Genomic DNA, 18291 nt, shown 5'->3' with positions numbered 1-18291 from the left:
TTGTTTGTATTTTTCTGCTCAACCATGCGTTCTTTTGCGTCCGCGTTCACATCATCCCCCGATACGACATCAGTGATCCTTCGTCCTTGCTCGGAGTACGCCTGCCGCCGGACACGGAGATCATCAAGTACACCTCCTCCATCGTGGGGCCCAAGGTACCGGGCACGACCGGCCGTGGACGTAAGAAAACCATTTCGCTCGAAGACAATTCCATATTTGCTCAAATGAATGGTTTAAGTGCAGCCAAGCGCCAGCGACTGGAACCGAACGAGTATGGCGGCGGAAACAGCGGCAGCGGCGGTGCCAGTGGCGGATCTCATCTGGGTTCGGGATCATCGGGAAGTGGCTCTGGTTCTGGACTGCTTCCGCCCGGTATGTCACACCATCATCACCAGCTCGGTAGCAACGGTGGCATTGGAGGACTCGGCCCAGGCACGACTGGTGTCGGAAGTGGCGTCGGTGGTTCCAACGATCGGATAGAGGTCATCAAGCTACCGCCGACCATCACCTCCAATGGAGTGTACAATGCCGGAAAGGGGACAGGTTAGTGCGCACGAGTGTCATTACCGCTCTGGTTCTAATCTGGTTTATTGCTTTACTTTCAGTCAAAGACTCTATGGCCGATCACGTGAACGAATGGTCGGGGTTGAATCTCAGCGCCAAGGGTTCCAGTGGTGGTGGGTCGTCCTCGGCAGCAGCCACTATTGTGTCCTCGCTAACGGCGGCCGCAGCGGCTGGTATGAACAGTGGTGGTGGTAACCAATCATCTGGCCTACTGGAGCAAGACGACGCCCCACTCAACCTGTCAATGAAACCGTCAAAATCGTCGAACGAAGGTGGCCGAAGTGATTCGACACATTCCGCTTCGTCGTCGTCACCGGCGATGTCCGCGGCCAGCGCCAACAGTTTGCAGAGCTTGAGCACCATCACGGCGGCTCTTGGAAATACGAATGATTCCTCGCGATGTAAGTATGGGTGGTGAAACCGAACACAGGCGTAGAGATGAGTTCCAGTTGGGATGTTGTGTGGACGTAGGGTTAGACCTGATAGATAGGGAATGGCGGTTTCGAGGATGCTATCGGAACAGGATGAGAAGAAAATTATCATTTGATCACGATGTTTTATTTTATCAATCGAGCGAACGTTGGAACTTTAATTCATGTTTTGTGTGCAGAGATTTCCCTTGACCTTTTGATGGAAACATCCTTGATTAACACTATTTTCCTCTCCCCACGTATATATCAAACTTTTGTATCATTCGCTCCCGTTGTAATTTTTGTGATTCTATTTCTTCCATTTTCTTCTTTCTTTGAATCTGTTTTTGGACTTGGAAAACACACCCACACCCACACTCACATAAAACACACCACATTAACTCCAATGGAAAAATGCAAATTTTATAGCTCGTCGAAAATCCGACAACAAAAGCCGCCGCAACGCGTCGGCTGCGGCAGCAGCAGCAGCGGCTGCTGCAGCTGCTGCTGCTGCCCTTGGTGCCGGTTCCCTCGGCCTGGATGGGAATGTCAACATGAGCCTGGCATCCGCGGCAGCCGCTTACGCCGCCGCAGCTCCAGTTTCGACCGGCGCGGCAGGTCTCGGCACCGGTACGAACAGCACCAGCACGCTGAACTCCCTGCTGATGGCCTCGGTTGGTAGTGGGTCCGGAACCAGTACCATCACCACCAACTCCACCTGCAACACCACCAGCAGTGGCAGCGCCGGCAGCAGCAGTGGTGTTGCCACGGCTGCCAACCATCAGCTGATGGCGGCCCAGCTCGGCTTCAACAGTTCGCTGTCGGAGCTTTTGAAAATCTCGAATTACGAGGAGTACGACTACTCGTCGCTCGCCGGTTGTTAGTATTTGTTTTCTTCAACTACTTCTTCATTATCACATGCACACACACAAAAAACATCCTGCCACCACTAAATCTGCCTTCTTTTGTGCGCTGAGTCCTGTCGCTTTCCCGTTTTCATTATCCCGCGCTTGCCTAGAATGCGAACTCTTACTAAACACGGACGGTTTTGGGCTTTTCCTGGTCTCCATCCACATACCACCCCGCCGCCAGAGCTTGCAGTGTGGCGCTGATTTTAACGAAATGTGAATGGCATTACTTTCTAAACACACTCTCCTTCCGGCAAATAACGCATCTTCTTTCAATGACCTGGCTGGTACCTTCCCGGATGTTCGGAGGGAATGTGCAGTAGGCGTTGAAAACGAAGCTCTCCAAATTTAATCTATTGCGCGCGGCTAGCTTTGATCTATTCAGGAATTAAAAAGGAAAAGCATGTCTTTGCTCTGAAATGAGATCAAACGAGGGGCGGGAGCACGTACGGAACAGTGAAACCTCGCATGCATACGCAATCGCTGTTTTTCCGCCAAGGATGTGTCGGATTATCCTATTACAGAGCGCTTTGTTGGGTGTTGTACATATTTCCTGCTTGCTTGTAACAGAATCCGATGTGTCCGGAAAATCCATAGACACCCACACATACACATTTGCACACTAACACACTGATAGCTAAGGATCGTAGACACGAGCTTCAACACTTCATTACGCGTTAAAAAAAGGATGTAATTTTGCATTATGAGCTAATAGTCGTAAAAAACTCATAACCCAACAGCTTTTTACAATCGTCCGCTTGTGCTAGTGTTAGAAAATGAGAATATAGTGTCCGCGTTGTAGATGGTTCAAATAATCGTGTTTTCGTTCTTGCATGTCGTACAGCTCAATTCAAGGAAGGCCGCCCACGTAACCTTGGCCGTGGGGTGTCCAAACCGAAGAAGAACACCGTCGCTTCTCTGTTGGCGCAGAGTCGAGCCGTTGGGTCTAAGCCTCTAACCGCGCAGCAGCTGTTAACGCAAGATGCAGAGATTGTAAGTGTTGTTTTTGCGCAATTCTTTGATTTTTCCTCTCGGTTGGTACAACTGTAACAATTCATATCATTTTTATTTGACTGGAAACAGGAAAAACTGCGCCAGGCCATGCTCGAGGCGAGCCGGAACCAATCGATGGAAAACAGTACGTCCAATACGAACACCGATACGGAAAGTATCTCCGAGAGTGGCATGTCCGAGTCGGAGGGCGAGGAGCATATAAACGTAAAGGATCTCCGGGTGCCGCTGGAAAAAGGCTGGCGAAGGGAGACGGTGATACGCGGGTTGACGAGAAACGGTCACATTAAGGGTGATGTGTACTACTATCCACCGCAGAGCGTGAACAAAATGAAGGGCATGAATCAAATCCAACTGGTACGAGTGATAGTGACACGACCTATGATAAGTGCAATGTAAACGGGTTTTTAATCATGATTTTTTTCTATTCTGCTTTTCTTCCGATGCCTGCGCGCAGTACTTGGATCAGTTTAAGCCGAAGGATCTGAGCCGTGATAATTTTAGCTTCTCGGCAAAGGCCATCGTGGGCACGTTCCTGCAGCCAGCTCCAGCACCGTACGCCACGGATGGCGAGTTCATCAAAATGACTGACGTGGAAGTGAGTCGGCGACTGGAGGAACTGAAAATGTTCACCCGCCATGCGGGCCTCGGTGTTGAGCAAAGGATCGAAATCGCGAAACAGCAGCAAGCGCTCCGAGACGCTAAGAAGCTCGCCAAGGAAGAGATGAACAAGAACAAGGAAAAGGTATTGAGATCGGTCATCCTCACGGCGTTGTTTGAATGTTCGAATGGAAGGGCTAATGGTTGCTAATTAATATTACAGGCGCGACAAGTAAAGGAAGCTGAGCGCAACGAACGATTGGAGCAGCAGCGCAAGGAGCGTGAATTGAAAAATCAGCAAGCGTTGGAGGTATGAACTTTTCAATATCAATTGATCGAGTGAATGATGTGGAGTGAGTTTTCATCTATTTCTATTTTCTTTTACAGGCAAAGAAAAAACGAGAAGAAGAACTAGCTCGACAAAAGGCGGAAGAAGCAGCCCGAAAAGCACAGGTGCGTACAATATTTCTGTGAAGGTAGTTGTAGATGAAATGCAAAACATAACATTTTTATAGCAAAACGTCCTTTACGATGAATTTAGTTGCGAGTTTTAATTATCAAAAACAAAAATATATTTTAATGTATGGGTTTTTCTTTCATTTTCTTATGACTTCTTTGTCACACGCTATGATTATGCGCCTCTTCCCGGTGCCTATTAAACACACCCGACAAATGTAATTGGGTCCGAATTGGTCTAACAATCGTGTGCGCGGATCGGAATGTGATCGATCATTGCTTTGCTTCAAAATCATATACCCTTCAAAATGCAGGAAAAAGAACAGAAACGACAGCAGGCATTGCTGCAGAAGGAACAGGTACTGCGATCCCTAGACACATGAATCTACCTCATCAACCTAGTGGCTAATATGTTTTGCCATTGTGTTACGTGTGTTTTTGTGTACCCTTGTATGTGTGCGTGTTCTAGTCTACTATCCTAGAATCGGCTGAGAGTATAAACTCTGATCCATCGCTAGATTAGTCTAGATTCCACCAATCCTTTTGTGCGCTACATCCTCCCTTCCTTTGAGGTCACCCGAGACCAAACGTTTTATGTGTGTACATAGCCACATTCATCTCCTTATTGAAAACTTTCTTCTAATAGTTGCCTCTTCGTAGGATACCTTGTCTATCGTTACGTGTCAATTCTAAGAATACAAGCCGTATCGCCATAGCTTATCATTTCTTGTATCTAATCATCATTTTATTTGATTTAATATTCAACTTAAATTGCTATTTTAATTTATTACATTATCCTTTATATGTTATCATTTTTTTTCATTTTTATCATGAGTATGTTTACTTGATTTTCTATCACTAGAAATTTAGGTGTTCATAGCTGTTATTATTTACACTTGTGCTGTGTTAATTCACTTTGAACTGATTGAATTTCGTTTTTGTAATTGATTATCTTTCAATTTTTGTTCTTTCCTGGTCATTGTGATTTTGTTCCTTCGTTTCTATACCGTTTCGATACCATCGTGCACGTTATTGTGATGAACATCATTATCTTGTATAAAAACTCGTCAATTTTTGTTAATTTTTCTTTAAGTTGTGTATAAAATCTTTATTATGAAGAAAAAAAAACGATAGCATAACATTTTTATTGATCTCGTGCTATTTTAGGAACTCGCCAAACAGAAGGAGTTGATGTATGCGATGGAAATGGTAAGGAACATGAATTTTGTAAATCAAAATTCTACCGACAATCTATTATCGTGCAATTGATTTATTATCTCTTATGCTTGTGTCACAGGAACGCGAAAGACGAAGGCAACATATGGCACTGATAAAACAGCTTGAACTGCGTCGCAAATTTGAAGAAAAGGAAAAGAAGAAACATCAAGTGAGTAACTAACAATTTTAACGTAAAGAAAACAGTGCAATAAATCTTCCCTTTAATATTTCAGGTGATTTTGGATAAATTGATCCAGCGCGAAAAGAAATTAGTGATGAGAAAGAGGGACACTAATATCCTTGCCGAATTGAGGTATGTGTGAGAAATGAGCAACGTGTTTACATTTGTCTGTTATTTGTTGTAGCACATGTTTTACTGTATGTTTTGGCTATTTGCAGAAAACCGCAAGAAGACTCGGAAATAGTCGAACAGACTGTTCTGCCTAACTTTTCGCGAATTCCTGGCTTAAAGCTAACGGGCACAGGGTACGCCGACCTGTTGATGGTATTTGAGTTTTTGCACAATTTCGGTGAAACGCTAGGCTTCGGTATGTATCGATAGGGATTGTTTTAACTGGAAATGGATGGTTTGGGGTGATTTAACTTACTCGTTTTTCTTTTTTAATTTTAACCATTGTAGATATGGAATCGCTGCCGAATTTGCAATCCTTCCATGTCGCACTAACTTCTGAGAACGCGATCGATGCCGAGGAAGAGCTACTGTCGGTGATGACGCATTTGCTGGTGTGTGCTATTGAAGATCCGGGCATTCCAAACCCGGGCCGTCATACGACTCTGCTCGGACAAACTCTGCGACAGGCCGACATCACGCACACGAACGTGTCCGAGATACTGCGCATCTACCTATATGCCGTAGCGACAGGCGAGGTCAAACAGCAGTCCGGTATCAATCTCGAACGCGACCGTGACGCACCGTCCAAGCATCATCTAGTCAACGACGAGGATTTCAAAATGTGCAGCACCAAGAACTCGCAGTTCTACGAGCTGCTAGCCGAAAACGCACGCTACAAGCTATCGGAGCTGCTGAAAGACAAGCCATTCGTGGCGCTCAACCCAACCACTAAGACGGAGATCTTGGCCATGCTTTGTAACGATCTGCTGATGAACAAGGCCGTCTGCAAACAAATCGACAGTAGCTTGGAATCGCAAGCGCAGCTCAAAAAGGAACGGTACCTGTTGGACAACAAGATCCGGAAGTACAAAATGCTAGTGGCGCGTAAGCAGCGGCTCGAGCAGTACGAAAAAGCGCAGCAGGCAGCCCTGGAAAAGTCTCTCTCCATGAAAGCAGCCGAAGAGGCCAAGCGAGCTGAAGAAGCAGCCGCTGTCGCTGCAGCTGCAGCAGCAGCAGAAGCAGCAGCAGCTGCAGCGGCCGCAGCAATTGCCGCACCGACGAGTGAAGCAACGGACGGTGAATCGAAACTTCCTGGCTCGGATGCTGGTGCAGGCGCAGAAGGTGAATGCGGTGAGGTTGTGGAAAACGGTCCTCCGCAGGAATCGGAACCATCCGCGCAAGAGGATGGGTTGAATTCTGCGGCACACCCTGAAGGAACTGCCGAGGAGTTGGAGGAAGGTGAAATCGTGAACAGAAAAGATTTCTCCGAGGACGGACATAAGACTGATGATGATGACGATGATGACGACGATGATGACGATAATGATGTAGTTGAGATCGTACCGATGCCCGTGACGTGCACTGTTACGGAAGATTCCTGCCCGAACACGATTCCACCGACGGCTGACGGAGAAGATGGCGAAGAGAACTCAAAACCTGAGACAAGGTCCGCGTTGAGGGATGAGTGTGAACCGATGGACACTGCCACATCGGCCAACATGATGGCGGGTGATCAGAGCGTGAATTCGGAATCGATGAATGGCGTTGAAGCGACCATCGGTGGGGACGCTTTTCCGGAGCAGACCTCGAACAACGGTCCTAGTGTGCCGATGCAGGAAAATCACCACAACACCGTGCATCCGTCGGTGGAGGAACATAACGCTCCGCCTGTCACACCGCCACCGGCGCCGCCACACCCGGTCGTGCATCACGTAATGCAACACAATAGCAAAATGCTGCAGCTAGAGCCGGGAGAAATTCCTCCCCCCGGCATATCTGCGTTAGGTGTGTGTTCTTCCGGTGTAACCGAAATACCGACAATATCCGTTCCATCGACACCAGAGGAAAGCCCCGTCAAAATTGGAGATGGCCACCCGGGCGTTGAAACGCCCAATGGCGGAGGTTCGTTGAACATGATCGGAAAGCCGTTGGAAATGGCAAACAGTGAGCAAAGCATTAACCAGCAGCAACAGGCTCATCCGGGCCAAACGAACACTTCCGCCAGCGAGTTGGATCTCCTGTCAAAGTCCATGATCAATGATCACGCTACGTGCGGAGATCGAGCCGACGAAGACAACAGCGACCTGGAGAGCGAAGGAACACAGCTCGAGGAGGACGAGGACGCACACTTAACGGCGGAAGAGGCGCAACGCAAGTACGACAAGATCCTCGAAACGTCATTCCAAAACAAGCAGCAGCTCGAGAATGCACTCAACCAGCTGCGAGTGAAGTGTTTCGGGCAGGATCGCTACTGGCGGCGGTACTGGAACCTAGGCAAGTGCGGTGGTATCTACGTGGAAGCGATGGAATCTACCCAACCGGAAATGTATCGGTACGAGAACGCCCTCGAGGAGGTCCAGAACCGACCGGACTACGAGCCGAAGTATGCACCTGCTGTTAAACCGGAGAATGCGATGAAACCAGATCCGGTTGAAGAAGCAGATGGCGTTAACTGCAAACCGGAAGCCGTAAAAAGCAACGACACGCAAGAGGACGCAGATGGGCAGGAGTTGAAGCAAGAACTGCAACCGATGGATGAGCGGAAACGGAAGCGCAGCTCGTCGGTGTCACTCAAAAAGCTGAAGAAGAAGAAAAAGAAACCACGCACAACTTCGGAAGGTGGTGGTGCGGTGGGAGGAGCAGAACAGGAAGGTGTTTCTTCGGCCGGATATGACGATGGTGCCGAAGAGGACGATGGAGATGACGAGGACGAGGAGGGTGAAGATGATGAGGACGATTTTTCGCGAACAAGCTTTAGCAATGGGCCAGCACTGGAAGATGGTCGTACGGCGGATTCCCAATCAGATGATTGCAAAATCATCGATGAACCAGAAGTGACGCTTAATGACAGGAGCGGCAATGGTGCTACTGATACTACGGTTCCTCTCGAGGGCACGGAAGACGATCGAGTACGTGCCTCAAAAGAAGCGAATCATGCAGCCAATGGCAACTCCGGAGCAAACCTTGACGATCACGAAAGTCAGTTGAAGGGCCATCACGAAAACGAGGCTGCTGGATTTGAATCTGCTAATGCACGCCAGGAAAATCATCAGCCAACGGATGAAACCGCAAGTCATGCACCTGGATCGGGCAAGAAATCCGACGATCAGCTAATGGACATCGAAGACTCGATCCCAACGGCCATTCTCGTGCAGAAGGGTAACGATCACGATCAAACAAAGACGGTCGAGGTGAACAACCAGATCGGTGGTGTGAACGTGTCGCCTCATCAGCCTCCTCCACATGCAGCAGGGCCGTCTACCTCGATCGATTCGCACGATGACGATGACGACGTGACTATGGTGCAGGAGGAAACACCCACGATCACCATTCCGGACGACGACACGGAGAGTGGCGATCGCATGACGGTGGCACACGAGGGATCGGAAGCGAAGCCAGATAACGATAAGAGCACGGGGGTGACCGGAAGTAGCATGATGAACTGTGATATGAAGCCAAAATTGGTGGAGAACGGCGTAGAGTTGCGCGATCCTGGCGAGCTAGTCGAGTGCCAGCTACAAGAGGTGGACGATGACGAAGAGATCGTGCCGTCGGAACGTGGAAATGCTGGAGACTGTAAGCCAGCGATCGCGGCAGGTTCCGTCGAGAATAGTGGAAGCGATCGCAAACCCCGGACAACGACGACTACATCGGTCATTTCGTACGGCAGTGACGTCGAGATGATCGAGGTGAAGGACGAGGATAGCAACAGCGCATCCCGACCGCAGGTTATAACGCCCGGCGGTTACCTGTACCTGCGCAGCACGGACACGAAGCAGGAGAAGGAGTTTAGCGATCAGCTGCTGAACCGCTGGTTCTCGATCGTGGACAAGGAGTTGCCACTTTCAAGCACCGAATGTGCGCTGCCAACAATCAACGGCAACACGCCGGCTTCGGTCGCGCGGCAGATCTTCACCAACATCACGTGCAGAGAGATCTGCCAGATCCAGGGCAACCGGTGGGACATCGGAAACAACATCCAGTTCTTCAGCGTTCCACTGGAGAAGGGTGTCGATATTCACTTTCCGAACGAGTCCATCCTGTCGATGTCTGGATTGGATGATGACGAAATCAACGAGGTGATCGCGAAGAAAAGCCGTCCTGAGCCGTTGCAGCTATCCGACATGAAGCCGGCGTTCAAGCGTGAAACGATCGAGTACTCGTACAGTCACCACCACCCGAACCAGATTCGATTGCGAGCTGAGATGCTGGCCGAGGAAGCGACTGATCCGGAGGAGTACGGAAACTTTTCCCTTCCCGCGTACATGACGCTGACGCTCTCGAACCTAACCGCGTACGTACAGTGTGATCAGTTCCAGCCACTTCAGATGACGCCAGAGGAGGAGAAACAGCTCGAGGACATCAAGATCCACGGTGCGCCCCGGAAGATGGAACCGCAGGCCGTGCCACGTGACTTTCGTTACGGATGGTGGAAAATCAACGACATCGAGGAGCTAAACGAGCTGATCAAATCGTTGAACCCACGCGGTGTCCGAGAGCGGCTGTTACGGCAAAATCTGCTGGAATCGTTGGCGGAAAGTGTCAACCTCACGACGCCACATCACGTGTCACATCCAAGGGCACCGCCACCACCTAACGGATACATCGAACCGGAAGCGTGGAACTCCTGGAACCCGTCGATCGCGCGTCGTGTCGAAGTCGCGCTGCTCGATCAGATCGAAGCGATGGAGGACAAGGTGGCCAGTGCCTCGATGCAGGTGAAGGGCTGGCAGATGCCTCAGCGCGAAGGAGACAGCGAGAACGGCATCGTGGAGGACGTAACGATCGAGATGTTGCGCGAGCGCATCCTTGGCCTTGAGGCAGCCATCGAGCGTCGGTACCTGAAGCCACCGCTAGGAATCAAGTGAGTATGATCTGGAGAGCGACAGCGTGTGCGCGCGTGGTGTGTGGAGAACGGGTTGTTGGCGGCGAAGAGACGCGCGTTTCTTCCCGGTCGGGGTGTCGGTTGATTGTAATACCTCGTGAATTCGGTTTTTTTGGTCTCCTATCCGTAGCACGACCGAGGCGCAAATGGCGGTTATCGCGCAACAGGAATCGCACAGCAACCAGAACAACTCGAACGTGTCCAACCTCTCAAACTGCTCGAACAGCTCCGCCGAGGATGAGAATCTCCCGAAAGGTAGGTGCATTGGTTGCGACCAGCAGGTCATCAGATTCAACGATTATCTCATGCCGCGATTCTTCTTTTGTAGGTCTGCTTTCATGGCGCGACGCAGTGGAACGTTCCGTCACTACCGCCCAACTATCGATGGCACTGTACGTGTTGGAATCCTGCGTTGCCTGGGACAAGAGCATCATGAAAGCGGTAAGTAGCATCCGGCAAACTGACCAAAGTACCATCCTCCCCCATTGGTTCTAGACGAATCTATATCGTGTGTTTGTGTGCTTGTGGTTTATGTTGTGCACCGTCCCTAAATATACACCTGTGGGTTGATGTTGTTGTGTATGTCCAAGCGACCCATTGAACGGTTGCGGTGTTCGTGTGCTGTGTTGTACATTGTTTTTCTTTTGTGAACGTATTCATTTGTTGTACATTGTTGCACTGTTGTTGCACCGAAGCGGAAGGCAAACGCAACGGCTAATACCCTTGGGTGCATACAATCAGAACGGGGCTATAGGCTCTTGCTCTCTCACGTAGGGACCGGAGTCGGGCCACTCACATACGAATCATTTTCTCGTCCCGGCCGGTGTGAAACGTTGTCGTCGTCCTCGTCGTCGTCGTTGTTGCCATCGTCGCCCATTACTGCTGAGGTAGCTGCGAGGAATCTATAGCGTATTAACGATCACCATCACCACTTCCCTAGCGCTTTCGATTTAGACGCGTGTGTTGCATGATTTTTCCTTTTCTAGTATAGTGTTTCTTTCTTTTTTCTATTTCATACTCTGTTTTCTAACCCCTGCTTATGGTTTTGACACTCTTTGGACCCTACTATAGCTTCATATATTTTGCTCTGTTAATGTATCTCTGATGGCATGCTGCTGAGTTGCGTTTTTTTCCTCTCTTCTTATTTTGGTACTAGCTTTGTCTTTTTGTGCCTTGATCTGTATTCTGTTTTGTACATGTTTGAGTTTTGTTTTTTTTCCCATTTGAGCGTCCGAGTGCTGAATGTTTCTTCTCGCTGTCCGCTGCTGGTCAGCGTCCTTTTGCTTTCGATACTGATTGCTGTTTTTCTTTCTTTATCATTTTCTTTCTTTTTTATTCGATGGAAACGATGTGCGATGTATTTATTTCCTTTCTTTCTTTGTGTTACAACTTTTCGTTTGCGATCGTACGCAACGCGCGCGCTGTGCTGTTGATGTTTGCTGAATGTCTGAACTTGTGAACTTCCTTTGCAAATAACTCGGATTGGGTTTCGGATGGGGGATGGGGGTGTTTACTACCTGGTGGGGTCATTTTGGATGGGGTGGATTTTCTCGATACTCCACTCCCTGCTCGCCGCATGGTGTTTGGGGGAGGTGTGTTTATAGCAATGCGCGAAAGGGGGCAAAAGTGGCGCCGCCAAGAAGGCAGGTCAAGGAAAGTCAAGCAAAAAGAAAAATGGCACGGTCGCCAACCAGCACGATTCGCCGGCGGGCAAGAAAGGCAATGCTTCTAATAACCATGCTACCACTACCACTACTAACACCTCGGGATCCTCGGTGGCAGCAACGGCAACGACGACGACGACAACGACGGCGGCAAGAACATCGACGATGACGACGACAACGACACCGACGACGGCCGCGGCCAATGGCAAATCGAAAAAGAAAGTCCTCTCGAAAACCAAACTGTCTTCCCTTCTATTGCAGAATTGTCAGTTCTGTCAATCGGGAGAGTCCGAGGACAAGCTGCTGCTGTGCGATGGTTGTGATCGGGGCTACCACACCTATTGCTTCAAGCCCCGCATGGACAAGATACCGGACGGCGACTGGTAAGTGGGGTCGCGTACCAGCGAACTCTAGAATTTGATCTGAAAGCATCATTTTACAACATTTAATCTGTTCGATTTCCGTGCCCCTCTTAGGTATTGCTTCGAATGCAAGAACAAAGCCACCGGCGAAAGAAAATGCATCGTGTGTGGCGGATTGCGTCCACCACCGCTGGGTAAGATGGTGTACTGTGAGCTGTGTCCCCGGGCGTATCATCAGGACTGTTACATACCCCCGATGTTGAAGGTACCTGTCTTAAAGATGAAGCGTTCGTCTCTGTAAATAAGCTTTCGAGTTTTAACACCACATATTTATTATTTCGCCCACTTCAGTATCCCCGTGGCAAATGGTACTGCCAGAACTGCGTCGCGAAGGCTCCGCCAAAGAAGAAGCCACAACGCAAACCGAAGGAACGCACCACCAACAACAGCTCGCAGTCGCTGCTGAACACATCGTCACTGAGCAGTTCCCTGAACCAGTCGTTGAATTCGTCCCACGAGGACATCGCGACGACCCCGTTAAGGTAGCTATTGTTGTTGTCTAAAATTCGTGGCCTTACACGCGCCCACTCACACACGCTCTCTCTCTATCACACTAAAACATTACCATTTCCTGTGCGATCGATAACAGTTGAAGAATAGTTCGCGATAGCACCACGAAACATTCTTCAAGGCTTCTCACTTTATGATTTGTGCATCATCTCACGACACTTGTGTTACGTTTTCACCGCTCTGTCCGCTTTATGGGTTCAAATTAATCTTACCCTCATATGCTTCTCTGCTCTCACATGCCGTGCTCACACGGACGCCCTAACACATGATCGTTGTTGTAAAGATGAGAACAATTTAGAAGATATTAAAGAGAACCCAATTAATACAGTCCAGCACATTCAATAGCGTCCACGAGTCATGAAGAATCGTCGGCGCCACAACACCTACAGCCACCACCGCACATGCCGGGAGCCCCAGCATCAGCAGCAGCAGCAGCAACAGCAACATCGGCTTATCAACACCATCAGCACCACCTCCAGCAGCAACAGCAGCAGCTAATGCATCATCCTCAGCAACACCAACATCCGCAGCAGTACGGTGCACATAGTGTTCCTGGTGGCCCGTCGGTTGATAACTACTCCATGTGCCATTCGCCTGCGTCCACCGAAGCTATGGCCGCCATGTACGGTCAGCAACAGCAGCAGTACTACCAGCAGTTCTATCAGCAACCCTCGCCATCGGTCTCGTCCACCATGGCACCACCGACAGCATTGCAGTCGGTACACCATCATCATCATCAGCAGCAGCAGCAACAACAGTATTACACAAATCCTGCCGAGTATAATGCCGGTGTTTGTCATCAGCAACAGCCTCCACAGCAGCAGCAGCAGCATCATTTCCGTCAAACAGCCACCCCGGAAGATGGCCATTCTCAATACACCACACCGTGTGATGCGTCGTCTGCGATCGCACCGGCAGAAAGTTATGCAAACCCACATAATGTTTCGGCGGGGCAGAGTGATCTTCCATCTGTGGAATCGATCGAGCAGGGACACGCTCAAAGAGAAACATCACCCACCGCCGGATGTAGCACTAGCGGTGTTAGTGGTGGCGTTAGTGAGTACAGTGGTCCATCTTCCGACAACTTGATGAATGCCGGTGGAACCTGCACCTCAGACTACATCGACAGCGAGCGGACACCGATCGGAAACGACGGTGATGGAAGCTGTGGTGGCGACTCTTCGGAAGAGTACCAACCGAGACCGTCCCCGGCGAAGGAGTCGATGAGTACGGCCAGTAGTAGCAGCAGCAACAGCAGCAGCAGTGACCATCAGCGGAAGGAGCGGTCGAAGGAACGGGACGAGGCGAAAGAACGCGCGAGACAGGAGAAGAAGGCTGCCAAACGGTTGCTGAAAGAGCTGGCCGTTTGCAAAACCGTCCTGGAGGAAATGGAGGTATGGGCAATGGAATATTTTTCCCTAAAACCGATGTACCATTATTGTTTACTAACGCGTTGCTTTCTCGCTTACCCGTGCTTTACAGATTCACGAAGACTCGTGGCCATTCTTGCTACCGGTTAACACCAAACAGTTCCCGACGTATCGAAAGATCATCAAATGTCCGATGGATCTATCGACGATCAAGAAACGCCTCCAGGATGTAGTGTAAGTGTTGCTTACTTGCGTTTCGCTTGCAACGTGTGTGTGTGTGTGATTTACATTTTCCTTTGTTTTTTCTTTATTTCGCGCAGATATAAATCACGCGAAGACTTCATCGCGGACGTGCGGCAAATATTCGACAACTGTGAAGTCTTCAACGAGGATGACTCACCCGTCGGCATTGCCGGGCACGGTATGCGTAAGTTCTTCGAACAACGGTGGGCTGACCTGACGGACAAGCACTCCTCCTGATACCACCAACAGCAGCAACATGTTAGTCCCATAAATATCACGCTTGGGAACGCTTCCAGCAGCACGGCTGGATTAGAGCTAGCAGAGACGAAACCATCGAGCGATGATGGTATGTTTCTGTCGCCTTTACCACCACCGCAACCATCCGTTATGTCAACAGCGCTGTTGCCACCATCACGGCACTACGCAATGGAGCATGACGGCGGTGGTTGCAGCACCGAACAGCAACAACACCGGATATCCGGAAAGGACATGCACCAGCACCACCACCATCCGGAAAATAGCAGCAGATCCTACCAGCTCGATGACTGCGGCCAACGATAAGATTTTACAGACTGACCATACACACACACACAACGTCACAAGCACTATAACATAGAGATGTAACGTAAGATCGAGGGTGACGGCAACAGTGACAACGTTTGCAACAATTATCATAGGCGCGATTTACACCCCCGGAACCAGAGAAAAAAGACTGTGCCCACCGCAGCGGATAGGCCATGCGGACGGAACTTGCACCAGAATGATGCAGCGTTGATGTGCAGCTTCCGTACGGCTCGAAGAAGTATGTGATTTTGCAACACATCGAACAAGAAGGGATTGTTGGCGCGGGGAGCATACGGGGGAGGGTGATGAGATTTGCAACCCAAGTTACAGCAAATTCTATCTTACATCATCACCACCACCACCACAGGGCATTCGCACATTTTGCAGCTGGTGTAAACGCCTCTGTGTGCACATCATAGAAAACAAAAACCCGCGCGCAGTGTGTGTGTGCGCGTGGTTTTGGATAGAGAAATAGGGAATTATGCAAACGAAGGGACGAGAAGGTTTTATGTTTCGTAAGCGTACTCAAGGAACCACGTTTTATTTGCGTTGAAATGCCACCCATCCCCGTTGTGTACATAGTGTAGGAGAGTAGTGAGGTTTTTTCTTTTGCCTGTTGGTTTTATGAAAGGACGTATCACCAGTAAGTGGACACACGTTACGCCATGATCATCGTTAGGTTAGGAACGCCCGAGGTATCGAGTAGTTAAGTTAAGCAGCAGAAGATTTCTATTTTAATTTTAAACATCCTTTTTTTTTCGTTTTTCCCCCCAACTTAACCGTCAATCGGTGATAGGGAAGCGAAACGAAACGCCCGCAAATAAATGAAATCACTGGACTATAACTACACAAGAGAGTAGCGATTTTCTTTTACAAACTGAAGAGAAACGGAACTATACACGAAGGATGAAAAGAAGAAAAAACAAACGGAAAATAAAATAATTAAATCAGAAACAAATTAGAAATAGAGCACTTTCAAACCCAGAGACGTATTATTGTCGGAAAAAGTAAAACGACACAAACCAATCAGGAAAGTAGCAGCGGCGGATGTCAGACTGTTAAGCACACCCAGTCGGTAGCTGATGGAACAAGTATTCGAATTTTATTTAACTTTACTTTGCGTAAACGAGAACCGTGCGTAAGAAAAGAATGCTCGGAGGCTCTTGAAAAGATGCCTAAGGGCTGAATACGAAGCGTATTCCGCGGAGGGAAGAGAAAAACCGACCATAATGATTCGGTCCGTGGACGTGTTTGGTACGTTGAAATGTTGCAATCCTGGACTTGCCCCGGATGCGGATGCACGTTGACACTTATACCCATACATATATACATATATTTATTGAAGCCAATGCTGCGACGCGGGACCTAGAAGAAATGTGTGGCTGGAACTGACTGATGGGGAATTGTGAACAAGCCGGGAAACTCACCGACACACGCTCCCGGAAACGCCGTACGTCATGTGCTGACCGAAGGGGGGTTGCATATACCTTAAGACAATGTGCCCGGCAGAAGAAAAAGAAGTATTTTTTACACATATACACATACACGCACACCCATACACACGATCGTACGTATTATTTCAAATTGCGTGGATTAGGTTTATAGCGAATGGTTCGCAAGCAGGCAGAGGAGCGTTTTAATTCGCTTTTAAGTAAAACAAATATATATATATTTTTTTACGTTCAACAAGTTCCTCAGGAAAGCAAATCGTTCGCGTTTCGGCGAAAGCAACGAGGAATCAGGTTTTCCTTTGCTTGTACTGTTGCGTACCGCGGTGCCAATGTGGCGTTCGTATACAAGGCAGAGAGAAAGCAAGCAGTACGAAATGAGACGTGAACAAGCGGCGTGTTGCAAAAAAAAATCCTCTCAATCATCGGTGCAGTTCTTTATAGTCAGAGCGATAAACACGAAAGGGAACCGGACGGGGTATCGTTCGAACCGTGAAAGTAGATTACACGACAAAAGGTAGACTAGCACACAAAAACCCAGCAAGGACAACCTGTCCAGCGACATGACGATGATAAGAAATAATGCCATCCTTTCCGACACGCGGGAAACGCGTGGTTTTAAGTGCTTAACAGGCAGTGTGCAGAAGTGCATCCTTCTTGTGCGTGTGCTCACGGTAACGGAAAGAAACGCTATAGGGCGTAGCTGAGGTGGTGGGGGAGGGACGACAGGACTCTAGAAAGCTCCACCACCCACGCACCCACCCATATGTATCGTTCTTTACACTCTAATCATTGACAGTAGCGCTCGATGTACTGATGATGATCATGATCATGATGCAGATAAGGAGGTAGGAGCTTTTTTGGTAGGAAGTTTTCTGCTTGCGTGTACCATAGGTAAAATAAGAGAAAGAGAGAGAGAGAGAGAGAAATCGAAGAGATAAAATTGTAAAAAAAAACACACACCACATCCACTCAACAGAGAAGATCTTAATAGGTTATGTTTCGTTCGGGCAATACAATGCGCTGCCTATTTTTACTATAATGGGATCATGCTTTTTTACCATTTTCTGTTAGAAAGGTTGCCCATTCACAATACTGTAAAGCAGCGAAATAATACGGTACCACTGCTCCTTGCGAGTGCATAGCAGAAACAATAAATGTACATTTTACTTTATTTTAAATGTTTCGTACCGAACTTGCGATGATTTTTTGTTTAGCGCATGGCGTCGTTTAACCTCTCCGGCGGAAGCCCGATCGTGAGTTTTAAAGGATGCTTTACAATAATTTACGCACACTGAAACGCCACGTACGGTGAGGGAACCACGTGGGTCGCGAAAGGAAGCTACGTTTTCCACGTGGGCTGTCTGTAGGGTGTTTTGTGGAAATTGTACATAAAGAAAAAGCCAGATTAATTACGAACCGAGGAAGTAAAGATCTGGGCGAGATAGGAATAACCGAAGGAACCGGAGAGAGCGAGTGGAGATGTGAGGGGGGAAAAAAATTAAACAAAATCATACTTTCGATTCCGGAGGATAAGCACTCTACAGTTAAGGTATATGATATTGAAAAATAAATGATAAATTAGAGAAAAAGGCATTGAACATTACGAGCGGTGGTTGTGATGTTTTTTTATTTTGGAGGGAATTTTCGACAACAACATCCGAAA

General features: G+C 48.6%; 1 protein-coding gene across 1 annotated transcript in view; it reads left to right on the top strand.

The window, feature by feature from the left end:
- The window catches only part of LOC128726791 (uncharacterized), a 30959-nt gene extending 13354 nt beyond the window's left edge, over positions 1–17605 (top strand). The window contains exons 6-29 of the mRNA XM_053820618.1: positions 74–543; positions 606–965; positions 1404–1853; positions 2727–2875; positions 2966–3250; positions 3351–3638; positions 3717–3803; positions 3881–3946; positions 4264–4308; positions 5117–5158; positions 5247–5336; positions 5401–5480; positions 5567–5715; positions 5808–10383; positions 10535–10659; positions 10733–10845; positions 12009–12451; positions 12545–12695; positions 12782–12972; positions 13329–13719; positions 13804–14394; positions 14483–14604; positions 14691–15415; positions 15974–17605. Coding sequence (XP_053676593.1) covers positions 74–543; positions 606–965; positions 1404–1853; positions 2727–2875; positions 2966–3250; positions 3351–3638; positions 3717–3803; positions 3881–3946; positions 4264–4308; positions 5117–5158; positions 5247–5336; positions 5401–5480; positions 5567–5715; positions 5808–10383; positions 10535–10659; positions 10733–10845; positions 12009–12451; positions 12545–12695; positions 12782–12972; positions 13329–13719; positions 13804–14394; positions 14483–14604; positions 14691–14850 — 9424 coding nt within the window. The 3' untranslated portion in view covers positions 14851–15415; positions 15974–17605. The remainder of the gene's footprint in view (positions 1–73; positions 544–605; positions 966–1403; positions 1854–2726; positions 2876–2965; positions 3251–3350; positions 3639–3716; positions 3804–3880; positions 3947–4263; positions 4309–5116; positions 5159–5246; positions 5337–5400; positions 5481–5566; positions 5716–5807; positions 10384–10534; positions 10660–10732; positions 10846–12008; positions 12452–12544; positions 12696–12781; positions 12973–13328; positions 13720–13803; positions 14395–14482; positions 14605–14690; positions 15416–15973) is intronic.
- Positions 17606–18291: the final 686 nt, after the last annotated feature.

Source organism: Anopheles nili, chromosome 3 (genome assembly GCF_943737925.1).
Source record: "Anopheles nili chromosome 3, idAnoNiliSN_F5_01, whole genome shotgun sequence".
NCBI lineage: Eukaryota > Metazoa > Arthropoda > Insecta > Diptera > Culicidae > Anopheles > Anopheles nili.
Note: the sequence above shows the minus strand (reverse complement) of the source record. Positions and strands in the feature narration are given on the sequence as shown.